Source organism: Scyliorhinus canicula, chromosome 4, assembly GCF_902713615.1.
Source record: "Scyliorhinus canicula chromosome 4, sScyCan1.1, whole genome shotgun sequence".
Classification (NCBI taxonomy): domain Eukaryota; kingdom Metazoa; phylum Chordata; class Chondrichthyes; order Carcharhiniformes; family Scyliorhinidae; genus Scyliorhinus; species Scyliorhinus canicula.
Window position 1 is genome coordinate 21,328,511 of NC_052149.1, and position 20,858 is coordinate 21,349,368.

At 43.9% G+C, this 20,858-nt stretch overlaps 1 protein-coding gene across 1 annotated transcript in view; it reads left to right on the forward strand.

Moving 5' to 3' along the window:
- Positions 1 to 1,351: 1,351 nt before the first annotated feature.
- btbd8 (BTB domain containing 8) overlaps positions 1,352 to 20,858 on the forward strand; it is a 116,168-nt gene continuing 96,661 nt past the window's right edge. Inside the window, exons 1-3 of the mRNA XM_038793817.1 lie at positions 1,352 to 1,713; positions 3,933 to 4,132; positions 12,913 to 13,116. Coding sequence (XP_038649745.1) covers positions 3,996 to 4,132; positions 12,913 to 13,116 — 341 coding nt within the window. The 5' untranslated portion in view covers positions 1,352 to 1,713; positions 3,933 to 3,995. The remainder of the gene's footprint in view (positions 1,714 to 3,932; positions 4,133 to 12,912; positions 13,117 to 20,858) is intronic.

Sequence of the window (20,858 nt, forward strand, 5' to 3'; positions counted from 1 at the left end):
TGCATGGCTGCAGATTTTTTATAATAATCTTTATTAGTGTCACAAGTAGGCTTACATTAATTCTACAATGAAGTTACTGTGAAAATCCCCTAGTCGCCACACTACGACGCAGTTCGGGTACACTGAGGGAGAATTCAGAGTGTCCAATTCACCTAACAAGCATGTATTGCGGGACTTGTGGGAGGATATCGGCGCACCCTGAGGGAGCCCACGCAGACACAGGGAGAACATGCAGACTCCGCACAGACAATCGCCCAAACCGGGAATTGAACCTGGTAACTGGCGCTGTGAAGTTTGCTACTTTTCTCCCTCTTTGTTTCGTGCCTACAGACACTGTTGGGGTGTAATGTTTGGCGGGGTGTACAAACCCGCAATGGCCAGATGACAGCAGCAAAGAAAACGTCCATCCTGTTCCCTCGTTATTTGTGGCGCTTTGTTGAGCCTGAAATGTCTTTTCTTTGCTGTTGTCATCTGGGGCTGGTTTAGCTCACTGGGCTAAATTGCTGACTTTTAAAGCAGACCAATGCAGGCTAGCAGCACGGTTCGATTCCCGGACAGGCGCCGGAATGTGGCGACTAGGGGCTTTTCACAGTAACTTCATTGAAGCCTACTCGTGACAATAAGCGATTTTCACTTCATTTCATTTTTTCATCTGGCCATTGCGGTTTTATTGTATCGGATTTTTTTTCCACTCTTTGTTCTCCTCAACATTTTTTGTCCTCTCTTCCGTGGTCATTTTTGAGCGTGTTTTCGGACTTTCGGGTTGGGTGGGGCGGGGGGGGAGGTAGGTGGGGGGGGGTGGCGGTGGGGGGAGGGTGGCGGTGGGGGGGGGTGGCGGTGGGGGGAGGGTGGCGGTGGGCGGGGGTCTTACATACCTGCATGGCACTCACCCAGCTGGGAATGATTGCTCCCTAGTGCTGACTGGGTTGAGTGAACCATCATTAATGTAACAGGTCACACAGGAGTGGAATTCAGAGATGTGTAACCGGGTCCTGTGTAAATACTGCTGTCAGGCTGAATAAAGGTCTTTCTTGTGCACTCTTCGCATCGCACTCCCCCCCCCCCCCCCCTCCCCCCCCCCCCCCCCCCTCCCCCCCCCCTCCCCCCCCCCTCCCCCCCCCCCCCCCCCTCCCTCCCCCCCCCTCCCCCTCCCCCCCTCCCCCCCTCCCTCTTGTCCTTTGCCCTTTGTGTGGTTTCAGAGACAGGTGAGGTGGGCTTGGAGAGAGCACCTGGGCAGAGGAGGGCGGCCGCTGCGGATTGGACATCTGACGGCACGTGGCACGCGGCGTGATCCAATGAGAGTGGGGCGAGGGGAGGGGCCCATTGTGATGTCGGGATTCGTCGCCAAGCGGAGCCTAGCAACGGCAGAGAGCGCGAGCAGACAGCGGGAGTGGCGGCACCTCACCTCCACCTTTAAAGGGCCGCCTCAGCCCAGCGCTTCCTCCTCCCCCCAAGACAACACTCAGCGCGCCGCCCTCACCTCACTGCCTCCCGGGATTGCACTTTCCAGAGCCACCTTTTCCCGGGTGCCTTTGTTTTTAAGGAGAGAGCTGACCCCCCATCTCATTTGAGCGGCTCGCCCGACGCTCTCCCCAAGAGTTTCCCCGGCGTGGCTTGGCCTAAGCCCGCCGTTGTAACCGTGGGCGCCTGTCCGTCCCTGCGAGCCGAAGAGCTTTTCTCATTTCGCTGACACCCCAGTGAATTCGGCCGGAGGTAATGTGAACTGTTGGGGTGAGAGATCCACCACCCACCTTACCCCACTCTTTATCTTTTTCACCTCCCTCCACCCCCCACCCCAGCAAAGTATTTTCTGTGATGCAGATTGCAATGTTGGGACAGATGTATTCTGAAGAAGTGGGTCACTCACGTTAAGCAGCTACAGGGATTGCTGGTGCTGAGGTTTTTTGAAGCTGGGGAGGGAGGGGAGGGGGGGTCACGTTGTGCTGCCGTTTAGTGCAGAGTGCATTGCATATTTTCACCTGTTTTTTTATATATTCAATGGCAATGTTTTGTTTGCAATTTGCTCCCAAGTTAATATTCCCATTGATTTATAATTTAAAGGTGGGCACTCTGTTACAGAAATAATTTTTGCTACCACTTGGATAATGGTGGGAGATGGCGGTGCAGTGATAATGCCACTGGACCAATAATCCAGAGCCATGGCAATAAGCGATTTTCATTCAAATCCTGCCGGGGGAAGCTGGTGGAATTTAAATTCAATTGAATTTTTTAAATTTAAAAACTGGAATTGAAAGCTAGTCTCCGTAATAGTGACTGTAAAACTATTGTCATTTGTTGTAAAAACCCATCTGTTTTGCTAATGTTGTTTTTTGCAAAAGGAAACCTGCCACTCTTACCTGGTTTGACCTACATGTGAGTGCAGATTCACAGCAATGGGGTTGTGAAATGGCTGAGTGAGACACATAGTTCAAGGGCAATTAGAGATATGCAAAAAATGTTGGATTTACCAGTGACACTGATGTTCCATAAAGGAACAAGATATATTGCTGTCCTGAGAACTGAATTTATAAAACTAATAGCTTTGAACAGGAAAAAAAATACTAGTACAAGCAATTTTCAGAAAAATAAATTATTAGACTTAACTGCACATCTGTGTTATTTACATTTTTACTTTAATCCCTTGGCAGTTTCAATTCAAAACAGATGGTTAATATTAACAAGTGAATATAGTTTAAAGAATGAGAACAATTTGTGCAGATTTAAATCCAAGCATTTGGTATACAGTCTAGATGCTAAAAGACAGTTGAGCTTCATTCTTATGGTTGATGACCCCATTAAACCGTCAGTTTAATAATTGCCACTTAATCCACCATCATAGTATCTTTATTTTGAGAGTGTAGGGTTTAATTAATACTAATCCTGCCCAATTTCACTTATCTGTACTATACTGACAAAGTTATTGTAAATGTGTTACTTTTAAATCCCACAATATGAAGGAAAAAATGAACTTTTATCACAACCCAACGGCTATCCCAAAGCACTCGTGTGGTACACAGTTGATGTTGCCATGTAACCTAAAACAGAATAAATAACATGCAGTGAGTTGTACTCTGAATAGGTGGTAGGTAGTGTGTCTGTGTGATCGCACTCTTGCCTCAGTCAGAAGATTGAGTGTTCAAGTCCCGGTCCAAGGACTTGAGTGTGTAAAAGTGCAGTATAGAGGAAGAACGGCTCTAATGAAGGTTGACTTTTGGGTAAAATATTCAATTGAGGCCTTGGCTACTCAGTAGAAGTAAAAGATCCTATGACACTATTTAAAAAGGAGCAGGGCTATTTTTGTTGCTGGCCAGGAAAAGCAGAAAAAACGATGATCTGGTTGTTTATCTCATTACTTTCCTACGTTACAGCACCAACTATGGGCTACACTTCAAATTTGTTGAGTGCTTTCAGATGTCTTGCACGGCTGTGATACAAGTTATTTATTTCCTTTTAAGTTGGATATTTATGCATCCTGCATTAATTTATCAACTATTTAAAATTAATTTAAATAGACAATCGAGAGTAAATGCAACAGTTTATTAAATTGAAATAACTGCCGTGTGTCAACCAGCAAAATTTCATTGTGGAATAGTGCAAGGTTTAGAAAGTAACTTATTGTAATTGTGTTAAATAGTGTTGCTTTGTGATGTGAATTAGAAATAGTGGGATCTGAGATTGAAATGCAGCTACTGATAGATTTCATATCTCTTTTTTAAATGATTGCCATTTATAACTGTACATTAATGACTCCAAGGGATACTAATGTTAACACATGTTGAGGTAGAAATTCAACTCCCTGGTTTGGAAAATGGGTGACAGGTAGTTGAAAGTTCGACCTGGGACTGGAGTAGGCAGGGTCAGTAATCCAGGTTTTCACAATCTGAATTGTGGCTGGTGCAACTTAATTGGTTTTGCGTTTTTTTTTAAACTAGATTGTTTTCTTCTGAGATGAGTAAGAAGAAACACCAACAAGGTTATTCTTAAGGACACTAGAAATGGCAACATGGAATGGGGGAATTGTACAAAGAGTACCACATCTGGAAGGCACTGATGGTTTCCAAGAGAGAGTAAAAAATGAAAGACAAATATTGAAAGAAACACTGGCTCAACAGTTAAACCAGGATCTTCTCGGGTATGAAAATTCCTTCTCCTAATGTTTAATGAAAATAATGCTTTATTTGATAAATATTCTTGTCATTGCAAAATGTTCTTTCATCATTTACAGGGTATAGTGGCCCTGTTTTGTTTCACATGTAATAAATTAGCTTGAAGTCACTTACTTTGACAAACATAAGCATGGCAAGATATTTCATGTACATAAGACTTTTGTGCGCTTGCCCTCCCCATTCTTACACGGGCCTTTAAGTAGCAGAATGCAGACTATAATCTGTCTAATACTCGTAAACAAGAGGGCGTACAATAATATGGAAGTACTGCAATTGACTTTCCCTTAACAGGGGTGGTATAGCTGAGAGTGAGCTGCTGATTTCTCATTTCTCCGGTGACCCACTCTAGACAATATGTTGGCATCCTGACCCATTCTCAGTCCTCCTAGTATCTTACCCATGTTTGTTCTGGGCCTGTCTCCCTGCTCCTCTCCTGTCTTTTGATTTCATTTTCTCCAGTCTCTGACTGCAGTGTGTTTGGTCTTCCTCTTTATTTGCCTCCTACCTTGATTTTTTTTGTTGTTCTTGCCCTGTTATTTTTAAAAAGGGAATTGAGTACTGTCAACCTAAAATAAGCCTACCTCTTCATCCCACCCCAGCATCTGTCATGTAGAAGTTGCTCTTGACTATACAGGGAGGGATGCACCAGAAGAAATGGGTAAGATTAAGATGGAGGGGCAGAGCTGAAAATAGGGTTGGCCTTTGAAGACAACTAGAAGAGAAGGTGGTTAAAATGAGATTTGAAAGATCAGCCCAGAGCTAGAGGATGATGTGGTTTTGACTGCACATTCAAGCTGTTCCGTACTTGACCACTAGCTCAGTTGAACGATAGACAGGAAAACATATGAGGCTAGATATACCACTCATTTATAGTTTAAAAAGCAGAAAATATATAGCCATATTTTATGCTGAATTAGTTAATTTTCATTGACTTGCAGCAGGACCACAATTGGCTTTGATGGCTTTTGGTTAAGGAAAGGGCAGATCTGTCAGAATTTCTGCTCTAAATGGCATCCGTTGAGCCCGGATGGGTGGGTGTCAGTGGGCTCTGCCATTATGTCTTCCAGTTATTTAGCAGGTAGACATTATCTAGGCTTGCATGGGGTTCTGGCACTGATGGAGCCAAAGCGCGTTGAGACCTAAGAATATGCATTGAATGGTAGGACCTGAGGAAGTATAGCGGATTAAAGGAACCTTGGTGTGCATGTCCATAGATCCCTGAAAACGGTAGGTTGGGTAGATAAGGTGGCTAAGAAGGCATATGGGATACTTTATTAGCAGAGGCGTAGGATATAAGAGCACAAAGGTTAGGGTGGAGCTGTATAAAACACTGGTTAGGCCATGGCTGGACTGCTGTGTGCAGTTCTGGTCACCACATTATAGGATGGAAGTGATTGCACTAGATGCGGTGCTGCACTAGAGGGGGTGCAGAGGAGAAAAACGTTTCGCACAACGGGTGGTTGGAACCTGGAACTGACTGCCTGAAAAGGTGGTAGAGACGGGAACTCTTGCAACATGTAAGAAGCATTTAGATGAGCACTTGAAACACTTTAGCAGACAAGGTTACAGTCAAAGTGCTGGAAATTGGGATTAGAGTAGATGTGTGCTTGATGGCCGGCACAGACAAGATGGGCTGAAGAACCTGTAAAACTAGGACTCGAGGGGAGTAAATTTGAGGTGGCAGAAAATGTTAATTACATGTTAGTTTCTTTTAAAATTCAAACAATTGGCTCAAATCAAATAGTCAAAATTGTACATGTTGTGTTGCGTTTTATATACAGAGCATTTTGTGTTAATGGAGGCAGGATGAAATGTGCCTAGGGAAAAAGAAATCGATCGTAGTGATCTCTTAAGTGGAAATTATTTGGAGCAAGTGCACTTGGAACTTTGCTGACAGCAAAGGAAACTTCACATAATGGTTCAAATGGAATGTGTTACCTGCAAAAGTAATTTCCTAGAGTGTTGCGGTTAAGTTAGATGAGTGTCTTTTATAATTTAAATATTAATCTTTTGAATAGGTTCAGTAAAAGTCTTTAGTGATTTTTCTCAATTGAACGTTATTAGGAAATTATAATATTGGAAAATTATATTTGAAGCTTATCCCAGCCAAGTTTGACAATTACGACTCTGAAGAGATTCTAATGAGGTTCTGTGGTTGTCTTGGGCCTAGCTGCTGTTTCCCCCCCCCCCCCCCAAACCTGTTTAAAGTCTGGTTGTCGAGCAATGGGAGGGAGATGGCGAGACTTGGCCTGGGATTGGTCTGTTCTGGAAGTGACACTAAATCCGGGAGCTAGATTTTTTTTTTTTAGGGGCACATGCGAATGTGATTATGGATGAGAACAGTTTGTGTAGATTTTCTATTTATACTTAGCTTCACCTCCTTTTACGCTACTGCATTTAATCAGGTCAAAAAGAATAGGCTGAATTAAGATGAATGGTAGTAGGAGATTTATTTTCTCGGAGAAGTATGTTTTGATTCTGTTATAAAGAACGTATGTCCTGCCCCTCTTCTCCTCCTGAAGAGAATTCTACATATTTGCTTAGATGCCTGAAATATGTTTGTTGGGCGCAACAAAGGGGGGACATTCTGAACATACGTAAGAGTCCTTCCTGTTTATAAGTAGGGAGAAGAAAGCAGAAGACTCAAAGTTTAAAACGGCCTGCTTGCTGGGACATTGTATTCTCAGGCTTTGTGTTTGGGAGACGGAGAAGCCGGACTCTTCTGCACCAAGTAGATGGGAGGAACTGGTTTTGGAGGGAATCTATTTGATTGGTTAACTGGCAACCAGTGGGTTGGCCAGTGGCACTGTTCTGTCTGACAAACAGTCAGTGATTGCTTCCTACTGGGTGAGGCTTCTGAGAGAACCTTCCAGAGGTGATTGAATATTGAAGTGAAGGGAGCACTTTTCTCTCTGCTGTCTATAGGTCGAAGTTGAAGATCTATCAAAACCAGCAGCTTGTTGCTGGTAAAAGAACTGATCTATTGTTTTGAAAGCAGTGAGTATTGAGCATATCCTTTGTTGTGATCCTTAAAGAACAAAGTAAAGTGCAGCACAGGAACAGAACTCCGGCCCTCCAAGCCTGTGCCAATCATGATGCCCTTGGTCCGTATCCCTCTATTTCCTCCCTATACATGTACCCATCCAGATGCATCTTAAATGTTTCTTACTGTGCCTTCTTCCATTGCATCCTCGGGCAGTGCGCTCCACCCACCACTCTGCGTGAAAAACTTACCACACGCATCTCCCTTATACTTTGCCCATCTCACCTTGAACCTGTGCCGCCTTGTAATTGACACTTCCACCCTTGGAAAAAGCCTCTGACTATCCGCCCTATCTATGCTTCTCAGAATTTTGTAGATCTCTATCAGGTCTCCCCGCAGTCTCCGTCTTTCCAACAACAATCCTAGTTTATTCAACCTCTCATCATAGCCAACATCCTGGCGAACCTTCTTTGCACTCTCTCCAAAGCTTCCACGTCCTTCTGATAATGTGGTGATCAGGACTGCAAGCAATACTCCAAATGCAGCCTAGCCAAGATTTTATTATAGCTGCAACATGATTTCCCAACTACTGTACTCGATGCCCAGGTTGATAATGGCAAGCATGTCATACTCCGCCTTAATCACCTTGGCCACATGTGTTGCCAGTTTTAGAGAACTGTGGACCTGCACGCCCAGACCCCTTTATGTTAATGTTCCTAAGGATTCTACCATTTACAGTATAATTGATACCTAGATTTGATCTTCCTCACATTTGTCTGGAACATTTCTGTGCCCACCAAAGTCTCCAATCTATCTACATCCTGTTGTATCCTCTGACGATCCTCGGCACTATCAGCAACTCTGAAAATCTCCATGTCATCTGCAAACTTACTAATCAGACCAACCGCATTTTCTCCAGATCATTTATATATGTATATATACTACAAACAACAGGTCCCAGCACTGATCCCTGCGGAATACCACTAGCTACAGATCTCCATTCTGAAAAACACCCTTCCACCCTTCTATAGAACCAAGCCAGTTCTGCATCCATCTAGCCAGCCTACCCCGAGTCCCATGTGATCTTAGTTTTTGTACCAGTCTGCCATGTGGGAACTTGTCAAACGCCTCACTAAAGTTCATATAAACTACATCCACAGCCCTTCCCTCATCAATTTTTTTGTCACCTCTTCAAAAAAACTCAATCAAATTGGTGAAACGTGACCTTCCCGTACAAAACCATGCTGCCTGTCACTAACTAGTCCACATTCCTCCAAATATGCATATATCCTGTCCCTCGGTATGTTTTCCAAAAACTGATGTCAGGCTCACTGGCCTATAATTAGCCAGATTATCCGTTCTTCCTTTCTCAAACAAGGGAACACCAATGGCTACTCTCCAGTCCTCTGGAACCTTGCTTGTGGTCAAAGAGGATATGAAGATATTTGTTAAGGCCCCAGCTATTTCTCCCCTTAACTCCTGCAGTAATCTGGTATAGATCATCGAGGGCTGAAGGGCCTCTACTGTGCTGTGATGTTCGATGGTCAGATCCCATCTGGCCCCGGGGACTTGTCTACCTTAATGCAATTTAGGATACTCAACACTTCCTCCTTTGATATATTGACGTTCTCAAGAGCATTCAAATACCTATCCTGACCTCAACATCCATCATATCTTTCTCCCTGGTGAATGCCAATACAAAGTACTCATTAAAGATTTCACCCACTTCCTGTGATTCTATGCATAACTTCCCTCCATTGTCTGAGTGGGCCTACTCTTTCTCTTGCTCCTAATATATGCATATAAAGTCTTGGGATTCAACTTGACCAGATTTGCTAAAGACATTTCATGGCCCTCCTAATTCCATGTTTTAATTCCTTCCTATTTTCACTGTATTTCTCTATTAGTTTTTAGATGCCTAGACCTATCATAATTTTCCTTTTGACTAAACTTCCAATTTCCCTTGTCATCTGTGGTTCCAGAATCCTGCCATTTCCATCCTTCATTTTTGTGGGTACATGCCTGTCCTGCATTCTAATCAACTGGTCTTTAAAAGCCTCCCACATGTCAGACGTGAATATACCCTCCTAGCTGCTCCCAATCCACATTTCCCAGTTCCCGTCTAATTTGGATGTAATTTGCCCTCGCCCAATTTAGCAACCTCACCTGCAGGGCACTCTTTTCCTTCACCATGACTACCCGAAATCTTGTGGAATTATGGTTGCTAAGCCCAAAATGCTCCTGCACTGAAATATCAATCACCTGGCCTGGCTCATTTCCCAATAGCAAGTCTGGTATCGTCCCCTCCGTTGTTGGAATGTCAACATACTGTATCAAAAAGCCCTCCTGGACACATCTAACAAATTGCTCTCCATCCGAGCCCCTGTCTGCAAGGGATTCCCAGTCAATATGGGGGAAGTTAAAGTCACCCATCACTACCCTGCTTTTTTCATAACTTTTCAGTATCTGACTACACAACTGCTCCTCTATCTCCTGTGGGCTGTTGGGTGGTCTGTAGTACACTCCCAACATTATGATTTCACCCTTCTTATTCCTGAGCTCCACCCATAATGCCTCACTACAAGACCCCTCCAATGTGTCCTCCCTCAACACAGCTGTGATCTGCTTCCTAACCAGCAATGCAACTCCCCTACCTCTTTGTTTCCCCTACTGCCGCGTCTAAAACAACAATACCCTGGAATGTTAAGCTGCCTGTCCTGTCCCTCCTTTAACCATGACTCCGTAATTGCAATTACATCATAGTTCCATGCAATAATCCAGGCTCTGAGTTCATCTATCTTGTCTGTTATGCTTCTTGAATTGAAGCAAACTCACTCCAGTCCTACAGTCCCACTGCCTGCTGTTCCGGTTCCCACTCCCCTGCCACACTAGCCACCCTGTCAAATGATGCTGAGTCTGCAGGGAAGGTAGACAACCTTGTCATATCAAGCTGGAAATAAAGGGAGTGTCAAACTGGAGCTTGAACTTCAGAGAGACATTGACTGGGAGGCAGCCCTGTGAATTAAAGATACCTATCCTTTTATTTAATTAATATTTTCTTTCCTTTATCATCACTGGTGTGTGTGGGGTGTGTTTTCCCCTCATCTCTGTCCTCTCAGTAAGACCCCTAATTTTAAAACTGTGCCTCCTAGTTCTAGATTCCCCCACAAGAGGGCGCGTCCTTTCCATTTTTGACTTGTCAATGCCATACATACAGCACAGAAGACCATTTGGCCCATCGTATCCGCACTGCTCAAAAACAACCACCTAACTATTCTAATCCCCTCACTGGTCTAAACTCGAGTGGAAACAAGCCCAGTCTTTCCAATCTATCACCCAAAGACTACCTGCTCATTCCAGGTATCAATCTAGTAAACCTCCTCTGAACTGCCTCCAATAGATTTGCATCCGTTATTAAATGACATCAAAACTGCGCGCACTATTCAAGATGTCTTACCAAAGCCTATGTAACTGAAGCACAACATCCTTACTTTAATGTTCAAATCCTCTCATAATGAAGGATAGCATTCTAATAACCGCCTTGATTACATGCTTGCACCTGCATACTAAACTTTTGTGACTCATGTACATTCTTCTGTGTACATCTAAATCCTTCTGTACCTCCACATTCTCCAGGCATCCTCCATTTAAGTAATTCTCTGTTAATTTTTCCTGCCAGATTGAACAACTTCACACTTTCCCACAGTATACTCCATCCGCCAGATTTGTGTCCACTCACTCAACCTATCTATAGCCATCTTCTTCACAACATACTTTCCTTAAGACTGATTCCTGGGGTGGCAGGACTAACGTACGAGGAGAGATTGAATCGGTTAGGATTGTATTCTCTGGAGCTCTGAAGAATGAGGGAGGATCTCCTAGAAACCTATAAAATTCTAACAGGACTGGACAGGGTAGATGCAGGAAGGGTGGCCCAATGGTGGGTGTGTCCAGAACCAGGGGATGCAGTCTGAGGATACGGGGTAGACCATTTAGGACAGAGATGAGGACAAATGTCTTCACCCAGAGAGTGATAAGCCTGCGGAATTCATTACCACAGGGAGTTGAATCCAAAGCATTGTATGGTTTCAAGAAGTAGTTAGATATAGTATTTGGGGTGAATGGGATCAAGGGATCAAAGGTTATGGGGGAAAGCAGGATTAGGCTATTGAGTTAGATGATCAGCCATGATCATAATGAATGGTGGACTGAGCTTGAAGGGTCAAATGGCCTCGTCCTATTTTTCTATGTTTCTACCCATATTTATGTTATCTGAGAATTTAGCTGCCATACCTTCGCTCTCCCCATCTAAGTAAGTGATGTTCCTCTGTGTGGGACTCCACTCGTCACATCTTGCCAATTAGACACTGACCCATTTATGCATACTCTATTTTCTGCCAGCCAGCCCATCTTCAGTCCAGGCTGATATATTGCCCCCTGACACCATGTATTTTCTTTTTTTTTTGCAATAACCTTTTGCAAAATGCAAACCAGATGCTTTTTGGGATTCCAAGTACAGTTACGTCCACAGATTCCCCTTTGTCCACTGCACATGTCACTCCTTTAAATAATTCTAGTAAATTGGTTAAACATGATTTCCCTTCATAAAACCATGCTTACTCTTCTCAATTACCTTCAGCCTGTCTAAGTGCCCAACCAGAACATCCATAATGATCGATTCTAACATCTTCCCCATGGCAGATATCAAGCTAACTGGCCTAGAATTTCCTGTTTTCTGCCTCCCTCCCTTCTTTAATTAGAGGGGTTATGTTTGCTGTTTTCCAGTCTGATGGAACTTTTCCAGAATCTAACAAATTTTGGAAAATTGACACCTTCACACCTACTATCTAATTAGCCGCTTCTTTTAAAGCCCTAGAATGGAGTCCCATCAGGACCCAGAGATTTGTCAGCTGTAGCTCCAGTAGTTCAGCCAGTACCACTTCCCTTGTGATTGGAATTTCACCAAGTTCCTCCCTCCCTTCCACCTCCCAATTGACAGCTATTACTGGAATGTTTTTTATCCTATCGTGAAGACAGAAGCAAAATATCTGTTAATTTAATCTGCCATTTTCTTATCGACTATTACCTCCCCATGCTCACTCTCCAGAGGATCAACACGCATTTTATTTGCCCTTTTTACTGTTGAAATACCTGTAGAAACTCACTATCTATTTCTACATTCCTAGATTCCTCGCGCACGTCCCATACCAGCCTCCCCAAACAGGCGCCGGACTGTGGCGACTAGGGGCTTTTCACAGTAACTTCATTTGAAGCCTACTTGTGACAATAAGCCATTTTCATTTCACTCATTCCCACGATTAACGTTTTAGTCATTTTCTGCTGTTCCTGAGATATTGTGATAAAAAATAACTTGTAGTAATAGTCTTTCACATCAGAAATAATGGTTTAAGACGGGAGAGGGGCTGGTAACTAGTAACTAGCTGTTCTCTCTAAATCTTTAGTAGCATATTTAATGAAGACTGGGTTGAAAAGAAGCATGTCGCCAAAGCCAATTTTCAGGAATATTCAAAAACTTGTTTCCAAATCAAACTGATTACTCTGTCAGCAGCTTTTTTTTTGAGTACTATCACTGCCTTTCATACTTTGCAATTCTCCCTCATTGCAAAGGGAATAATTCAACTTTGATTTTTTTAAAAAAGAAACTAATGTGCTCTTCGAGAAATAGAGCCCATTCGGTAATTGCTGTTGTAATAAAAAGCCTTGATTGAATGAAGTGTTCTGTTCTACCTTTTTCTTTTGCAGGATTCTTATAGACGGAAGTCAGACGGATGTCACATTCCACGTGGGTGCAGCTGTGTTCAGAGCTCACAAAGCGGTGCTGCTTGCAAGGGTCCCAGAGTTTTTTGAGCGCATTTCTGGCAAACCGTTGAAACAGGATACAGAGAAATATCCGCAAGTCATTAACGTAGAGAGTTTCAGACCTTCACAGTTTAAATGCTTTTTGCAGTAAGTGTTTCAAACAGTTGTGTGCTCTACCTTTTGGCACATTTGGGAGACTTGTTATAGTGCTAAATTAGACGAGACCATGTGTGCTATTTCAAAGGCTTTCTGATACACATTTGATGTCAGATTGCAAGAATTGCAGCAATCGTTTCGCTCATCCCCTTGTGGCTCTACCCGGTGTTGCTGGAAAAAAGCATGCATTTATATAGTGCCTTTCATGATCTCAGGACATTCCAAAGCAAACTATTTAAGTACAGTACATCTGAAATGTAGTTACGGTTGTAATGTTTAAACTTGCTGCCGGGGAGGGCAGGAAGAGGGTGGACGCTGAGAAAAGGGAGGGTGTGGTCTGACGCTTCCAATGTGCTACCTCTGAGGGACAACAACTGTGGACCTGTGTAAAATAAATATCCGTGTTACAACTACGCCACAAGTGGGACTTCTGGTGGCAGCATGTAGGTGGAGGTCACACGTTGGTTGGCTCCTGCTAGAGCTTTTGTTTTTTGGCCCTTCGCATCCAGTTTTTGGGGAGAATTTTGCATGATTATTTGTTGGAAAGGCTAAGGCAACCAAGGGATGTCAAAATCCCAGAAAAAGAATCCGAGGAAAATAGGGGCAGGTGAAAGTCTGCCGGCGGGTTTGATGAGTTCAGTAGGAGGAAAGATGGCGGGAGCAGACTCGCCGAGTGGGGCTGCGTCCATCATGGTGGATAAGCTGGCCAAGGTGATGGCGGAGGGGTTTGAGTGGCTGTTTTCCAAGCGCTTTGACAAGCATTGCCAGGAGATGATGACCTTGCTCAAGGAATGGGGAATGAGACTCTTGCCCAGATGAAGGAGGCTCTAGCAAAGTTGATGGTGCAGGAGGTGAAGGGGGGTGATTGTCGCAGCACAGCGACCAGTTCACCTCACTGGATGAGGAGCTGCAGAGAGTGGTGGAGGGTAACTAAGGGCTGAGCGCCAAGGTGGAGGACTGGTGAACCGGTCTCTAAGGCAGGATCGTGGGACTGCAGACAGGCCGCAGACCAACAGAGTACTCAGTGGAGAAGTTTCGCAAGTTGATGGTGGTGGAGAAGGAGGACCCCTACCTCCAGGAGCTGGACAGGCTCACCGGTCGCTCCGGCTGAAACCAAAAGTGAATGAGCCACCAAGAGCTGTGATAGTCTGCTTTCAGAGCTATCAGAGGTACTGAGATGGCCGAAACTGAACTGAGTGCGGAGGTGGGAAGGAGATGGTAATCGTTTATACCAGGATCTCACGGCGGAGCGGAGCTGGCGAGAAGGGTGAAGGTGGCGTTGTACAAAAGCAATGTGAGGTTTGGGGTGGTCTACCTGGCAAAGCTGAGTGTTACACATAACTCCAAGGACTTCTACAGTGAGATGGAGGCTTTCGTGAAAGCTGAAGGACTGGGACTGAAATGAGTTTGGACTTTGGTTGTGTTAATCTTTTCTTTTTCATTTTTTCTTATGGGTTTTTTTTCTCATTGTGTTTGCGAAGGGATAATTTGGGGCTGTATGGTGATTGGTTGGAATTTGTTTCTTTTGGGTTTGAGGGATTCCTGTTACGGGAGTTGGAAGATTGTGGAAGACCATTGTGTTGGTTTGTTCTGTGGGGTAGGGGGCTTGGCAGGGGCCACCTCGCTAGCAAACATAAGTGAACGGGAGAGAAGTGGGGGAGGGGCCATGGCATTTGGAACCTGTATGGACACACCATATTGGCAATCCCGAATATTGAGCTGGTGCCCTGTCCTTCTAGTGGATACGTTTGGGATATCAAATCTGCTAGAGTTGCAGACGGGTGCAGGGGTGAATACCCTGGCATTCACCTCACTGGTTGCTCAGAGTTGGAGATGGGTGACGCCAACTAGTGCCTCGGTATGGCTAGGTGACTTGTTTTTTTTCGCACCGCAAGAAGATCAAATGTATCGTAGGGGGTCAATTGAAGGGTTCTACCATAGATGGCAATCATTCATGTTGCATTTAAAGAATTGTTCACTGTTCGCTGTTGGGGGCAGGAGGGAGTGGAGTTGGGTTTACTAGGTTATTGTTCTTATTATTTGGTTTACTCTTGTTGTTTTTCCGTTTTGTATTTTTTTGAGTCTAAAATATTTTAAGAATATTTTTCAAAAACATCATCCGGAGTAAAACCAGTTCCCTTTAGTGGACAGTGTTGATGCTTGCTGTTGTAAAGTGGTTCAATATAAGTTGAAGTATTGGTCTTTGGCTCAGCTGATAGACATGGAATTTACAGTGCAGAAGGAGGCCATTCGGCCCATCATATTTGCACCAACCCTTGGAAAGAACACCCCACTTAAGGCCACACCTCTGCCCCATATCTGTAACCCAGTAATCTCACCCAACCCCTTTTGTCACTATTGGCAATTCAGCATGGCCAATCCACCTAACCTGCCGTCTTTGGACTGTGGTAGGAAACCCACGCAGACACTGGGAGATCATGCAGACTCTGCACAGACAGTGACCCAAGCTTGGAATCGAACCTGGGATCTTGGAGCTGTGAAGCGACAGTGCTAACCACTGTGCTACTGCCCACTCCAGACAGCCCTGGTGAGTGGCCTCTAAATACTGGAAGGACATTCAACGAGGAAAAGCTTGGTAGTTGTATTGTAAGATGTAATCTTGGTGAATTGCTGCACTAATTCTTGCAGTTTATGTATATTCTGCAGCCTCAATGTGTTGGTGGTGCAGGGTTGTGTATCCACTCTTAACAGCGGGAGGCCTCCAGTTGGGTATCCACTGCAACAGGAGTGGGGAGGAAAGAGTTATGTGGGTATCCACTCTTAACGTCAGGAGTAGAAATCGAATGAACTGTTCTATAGAGTTGAACCTTTCGAGCATTGTTATTTATGGCTGCAGCTATCCAGGTGAACAATGAGTACACCATCACATTCCTGAACTTTGTGGGTGATGAGCAGGCTGTGGTGAGGTAGGAGGTGAGCCATAAGGCAGCATATCCAGATTCTACCCTGCTCTGACAGCAATGCTGTTGATGTAGTCGATAGAGTTCAGTTTCTGGTCATAGTGACCACCAGGATATTGATACTGTATTGGGGAAGTTGACAATGGTGATATTGAAAGCCGATGAAATAATATGTCCCCACGCCATCAGGAAACTGGTCTTTTACGCTAAGAAAACTGGCGTCAAAAGGCCACATTCCCTGTTTTGCGGGGGCTAGCAGGTAGCTGTCGTAGAGTTCGCAGCTCTAGCTTCTGATACGGCCCACCGCATTTTCGGGTCAGAGGCCACGCATGCACACAGCAGCGGCCCCCAGCAGCCGTGCTGTGCTCCATGGCTTGTGAATTGTGAAATCGGCGCTGGTCCCAATTTAGTGTGTCGAAACTGATTCTCCTCCCCATCGCCGAACACAATTTCGGCATCAGGTTGCGGAGAATTCAGCCCAGGCTCTCTTTTTGAAATGTTTGTTACCTACCCATTTGTCACCTCGGGTCGTGCTGTCGGAGTGATTTTAGGTGGGGGTGCTAGTTATTCTCCTGGGTTCTGTGTCACTTTTCACTCCCCAAAAGCAGACAGCATCTTGTATCCCATTGATACAGGGTGTGATTTTCATCCACCCCAATAAAGGTCTAATTAACTGGTGGTATGTCCTGTCTATAATCTGGTTTTTGAATCCGTGGTCACCAAATCTCCAGTTTTGTATCTGCTGTAGAATCTCCTGAGCTGATCAATTCCTGGCATTGTGACTCAGCAGTACATCCACGGTATTATAACGGAGGACATCTGCACTGTACCAACACCTTACTAAAATACTGAGTTATTTTCTTTGTGGAAGACTGCAAGGCAGTCTATGGAAATGGGCACAGTTGCAAGACGACTGTTGGTTTTACAGAAATCACTGAATCTGACTTTGAACGATAAATTTCTCTTGCTCAACAATGGGAAATTCACAAGTGCAATTTTTTAGCTCCATGAATATGGTTTACTCTGGTGAACCATTCAAAGCTGTTTTGGATTTTGTAAAATGCAGGCAGCTTCTGTGCTGATCCTTGACAAATCTGTTGTGTAAGGAAGTGGTCGAGAGTGGGAGGAAAATTGCTCCAAGGAGTTCCACAGCAGATAAAGGGTTGTTAATGCTTTGATATTTGAGCAAAAAGCATCTTGATGTCAGTGTAAGCTTCCAGCTCAAGATTTAGTAGGGCGCAGCACCAGGAACCTTCAGCTGTTGAAATTGGGAGCCATCAAATGTTTGAGATTGTAATGGATTAAGTTTCCCCTTCCTTGAATAGACAATCAATCACCATAATAGCAACATAGATTTAGGATGTTGGTTTGCTCAAGGTGGTGGCAGGGAAATAGCAAAAAAAATGTAACTTTATTTTTTAAAATTCAGTTTAAGCATAACTAGTATTGGAAACTATTTCCACATTGAGGATCAATTCTTCACCAATAGCTGAGGGAATTGGTATAAATGGTATATTCTTGAGACATGGAATTGTGCTGGCTTCAGAAATCAGCCCAATTTGAGTTATTTGTTCAGGGGTGTGGGGTGGTCGCTGGGCAAGGCCAGCACTTCATTCCCATCGCTAATGCCCCTTGAAGATGGTGGCGGGTCACTGCCACAAACCTCTTCAGCCTAGGAGGGGAACCTACAGGGAAAACTCCCGTGCATCTGCTGCCCTTGTTCTTCTAGGTGGTAGTGGTCGTGGGTTTGGAAATTGCTGCTGAAGGAGAACTGCTGAGTTGCTGCAGTGCATCTTGTAGATGCTGCACATACCTACCACTGTGCCTGTTGTGGAGGTAGTGAATGTTTAATATAGGATGCCATTATAGCAGCTTGCTTTATCCTGGATATTATGATTTTGTTATTGGGGCATTCATATGGGACATATTCTATCACACTCCTGACTCTGCCTTGTAGATGGTGGATAGGCTTTGGGGAATTGGGACGTGTCAAACGCCACAGAAGCTCTGACTTGCTTGAAGTCACAGTATTTGCGTGACTGGTTCAGTTAAGTTTCTGAAAAGTTAAGTTTGTCAAAACTTTGACAAAGAGTCATCGGACTCGAAACGTTAGCTCCTTTCTCTCCCTACAGATGCTGCCAGACTTGCTGAGATTTTCCAGCATTTTCCCTTTCGCTCCATACAGAACACCTTTGTCTAGCATGAATCCAACTATAGATTTGTCCTTCCTTACACAGAAACACTAAGTGAAACCCACTTAATACAAATATAGGTCACACAAAACTATCTCTGTTTTCCTGACATGTAGCTTGCTCAGCCATTTCAGAGGGCAGTTTAAAAAATCAGCCACATTGTTGTCTGTTTGGGATCACGCAAAGACCAGCTTGGAAGGATGGCAAATTTTTTTCCCTGAAGGTTGTTACTGAACCAGATAGGGTTTTATCACACTCCCAACAATTTCAACCCGATTAACTTTTGCTCAAGATTTCTTTAATGGATTGACATTAAATGCCCCAGCTGCGGTGGTAGAATTTGAACAATTCATCTTGGGGCTTGTGTTTTTTGGAAACAAAACTTTGCAAACTGTCAGTTTTTATTTTGATTTTTGTTGAAAGCGTCAATCGGGGCAAAACCCATGACGGCCAAAAGCAGTAGCCAAATGGTAGAATAGTGGTTATGCTGCTGGTTTAGTAATCTCGAGACCCATACTAATGCTGTGGATTCCTAAGTTCAGATCACATGGTGGGAAATTAAACTCAATTAATTAATAAATCTGGATGATTGTCAGTGACATTACCAGATTTTTAAAAATCCTTCTGGTGGAGGTATCCTTAATGGATCCATACCCACAGCTGCTTGAATCGTAATGGCCCTCTGGACCTGTCTAGTCAGCTACTGAGGAAGGGCAGTCGGGGATGAGAAATGTTGCTGACCTTTATTACCAACGATGATCATATCCCAAGAACGAATTTTTAAAAAATCTGTTTTGCAGAACATAACCTAAGAGAGTAAAAACCATGACTTGCATCCATGTAGCATCTTTTAACATGTATCCCAGGGTGTTTGCAGACTGCAGACCAACTTGGAAGGGGTATATTAATCAATTTTTCAATTAAAAACTGTGGGAATTGAGTTGGAAACACTGAAGGAAGAGGAATTTGACCTCTGATTCTGCTGCTCGCTGAAGTAATCAGTTTATTCTGCTGAATTTGCTGTTTTCAAATTTCCTGCAGCAGTCTAGTTCATAATTGAATATGTTTTTTTTTTTCAAATTGGATTGAATGCAGGGAGGTGTTAGTTGAAGACCCAGGAATTTTATTTTTGCCATTGGGGACAGATGGAGTCAATGATGAGTACCCTCAGTTTTAGCAATTGCCAGGCTACTGAGCACACTGTTCCATTTCCTGGTACTAAGAAACACCTTCTTCTGGTTTTGGGGACACCAATAAAAGCCAGGAGAGCCCTCTTCAGGGACGCAGTTATTGTGGTATCTATATCCTCTGTAAAATGCTTCATCTCCAAGTTGCACTTGGAGATGTGTATTGCCACACAGTTTTGGCTTCTAGATTTCAGCGTTGTTACTACACGATCAGGTTCCTGCTTTACCATTTTTCAGGTAAAAATGGCCAGTTTCAAGGTGGGGAAAACTCCCAATGTGCGATGTTTTTAAAAATAATAAATAAAATGTCTCAACTGAAGACTACTCTGGTAGTAAAGGGTTTCCCCCGGCTGCTCCGGTTTCCTCCCACAAGTCCCGAAAGGCGTGAATTGGACATTCTGAATTCTCCCTCGGTGTACCCAAACAGGTGCCGGAGTGTGGCGCCTAGGGGATTTTCACAGTAACTTCATTGCAGTGTTAATCTAAGCCTACTTGTGACAATGATTATTATTGTTATAAAGGCCAATAGTATCTTGACCTTTTATTGGATAAGAAAGTCTTGCCACAACTTTGGAAACTTTGGTGAGACCATACCCTGAAGTATTTTGTGCTGTTTTGGTATCCATATTTAAGAAAGGATATACTTTCATTTCGATTTATTATCGCATGTACTGAGGCACAGTGACTGTGTACAGTCCAGGCAGATTGTTCCATATATGAAAACATAACATACGAACAATACTTGAGGACACACAATGAAAATACATAAACATAGACAGCAGGTGAAGTATACGGCATATAGTGTTACAACTGAAGAGAAGATGCGTAGAAAGATCAGTTCAGTCCAAGAGGGTCATTCAGGAGTCTGGTAATAGCAGGGTAATAAACTGTTTTTGAATCTATTGGTGTGTGTACTCAGTTTGTATCTCCTGTCCAATGGGAGGTTAATAGAGAGAATAACTCGGGTGGGAGAGGGCCTTTGATTATGCTTCCCGCTTTCCCAAGTCAGCGGGAGGTGAAGACAGAGTCAATGGATGGGAGATGTGTTTGTGTGATGGACTAGGCTGTGTTCACGACTCTGTAGTTTCTTACGATCTTTGGCCGGACAGTTGCCATATCAAGCTGTGATATAGCCAGACAGGCTTTCTATGGTCCATCTATAAAAATTGGCAAGAGATGTTGTGGACATGTTGAATTTCTTGAGGTATGGGCGCTGTTGTGCATTCTTGGTCATAGCATTGATGTAGATGGACCAGGACAGATTGTTGTTGTTTATTCTGGGGATTTGAAGCTGTCAACCATCTCCCTTTCAGCACCATTGGTACAGATGGGGGGCATGGACAACACTTTGCTTCTTGAAGTCGATGACCAGCTCCTTTGTTTTGTTGACATTGAGGGAGAGATTATTGTCATTGTACCATACCAGTAAGGTC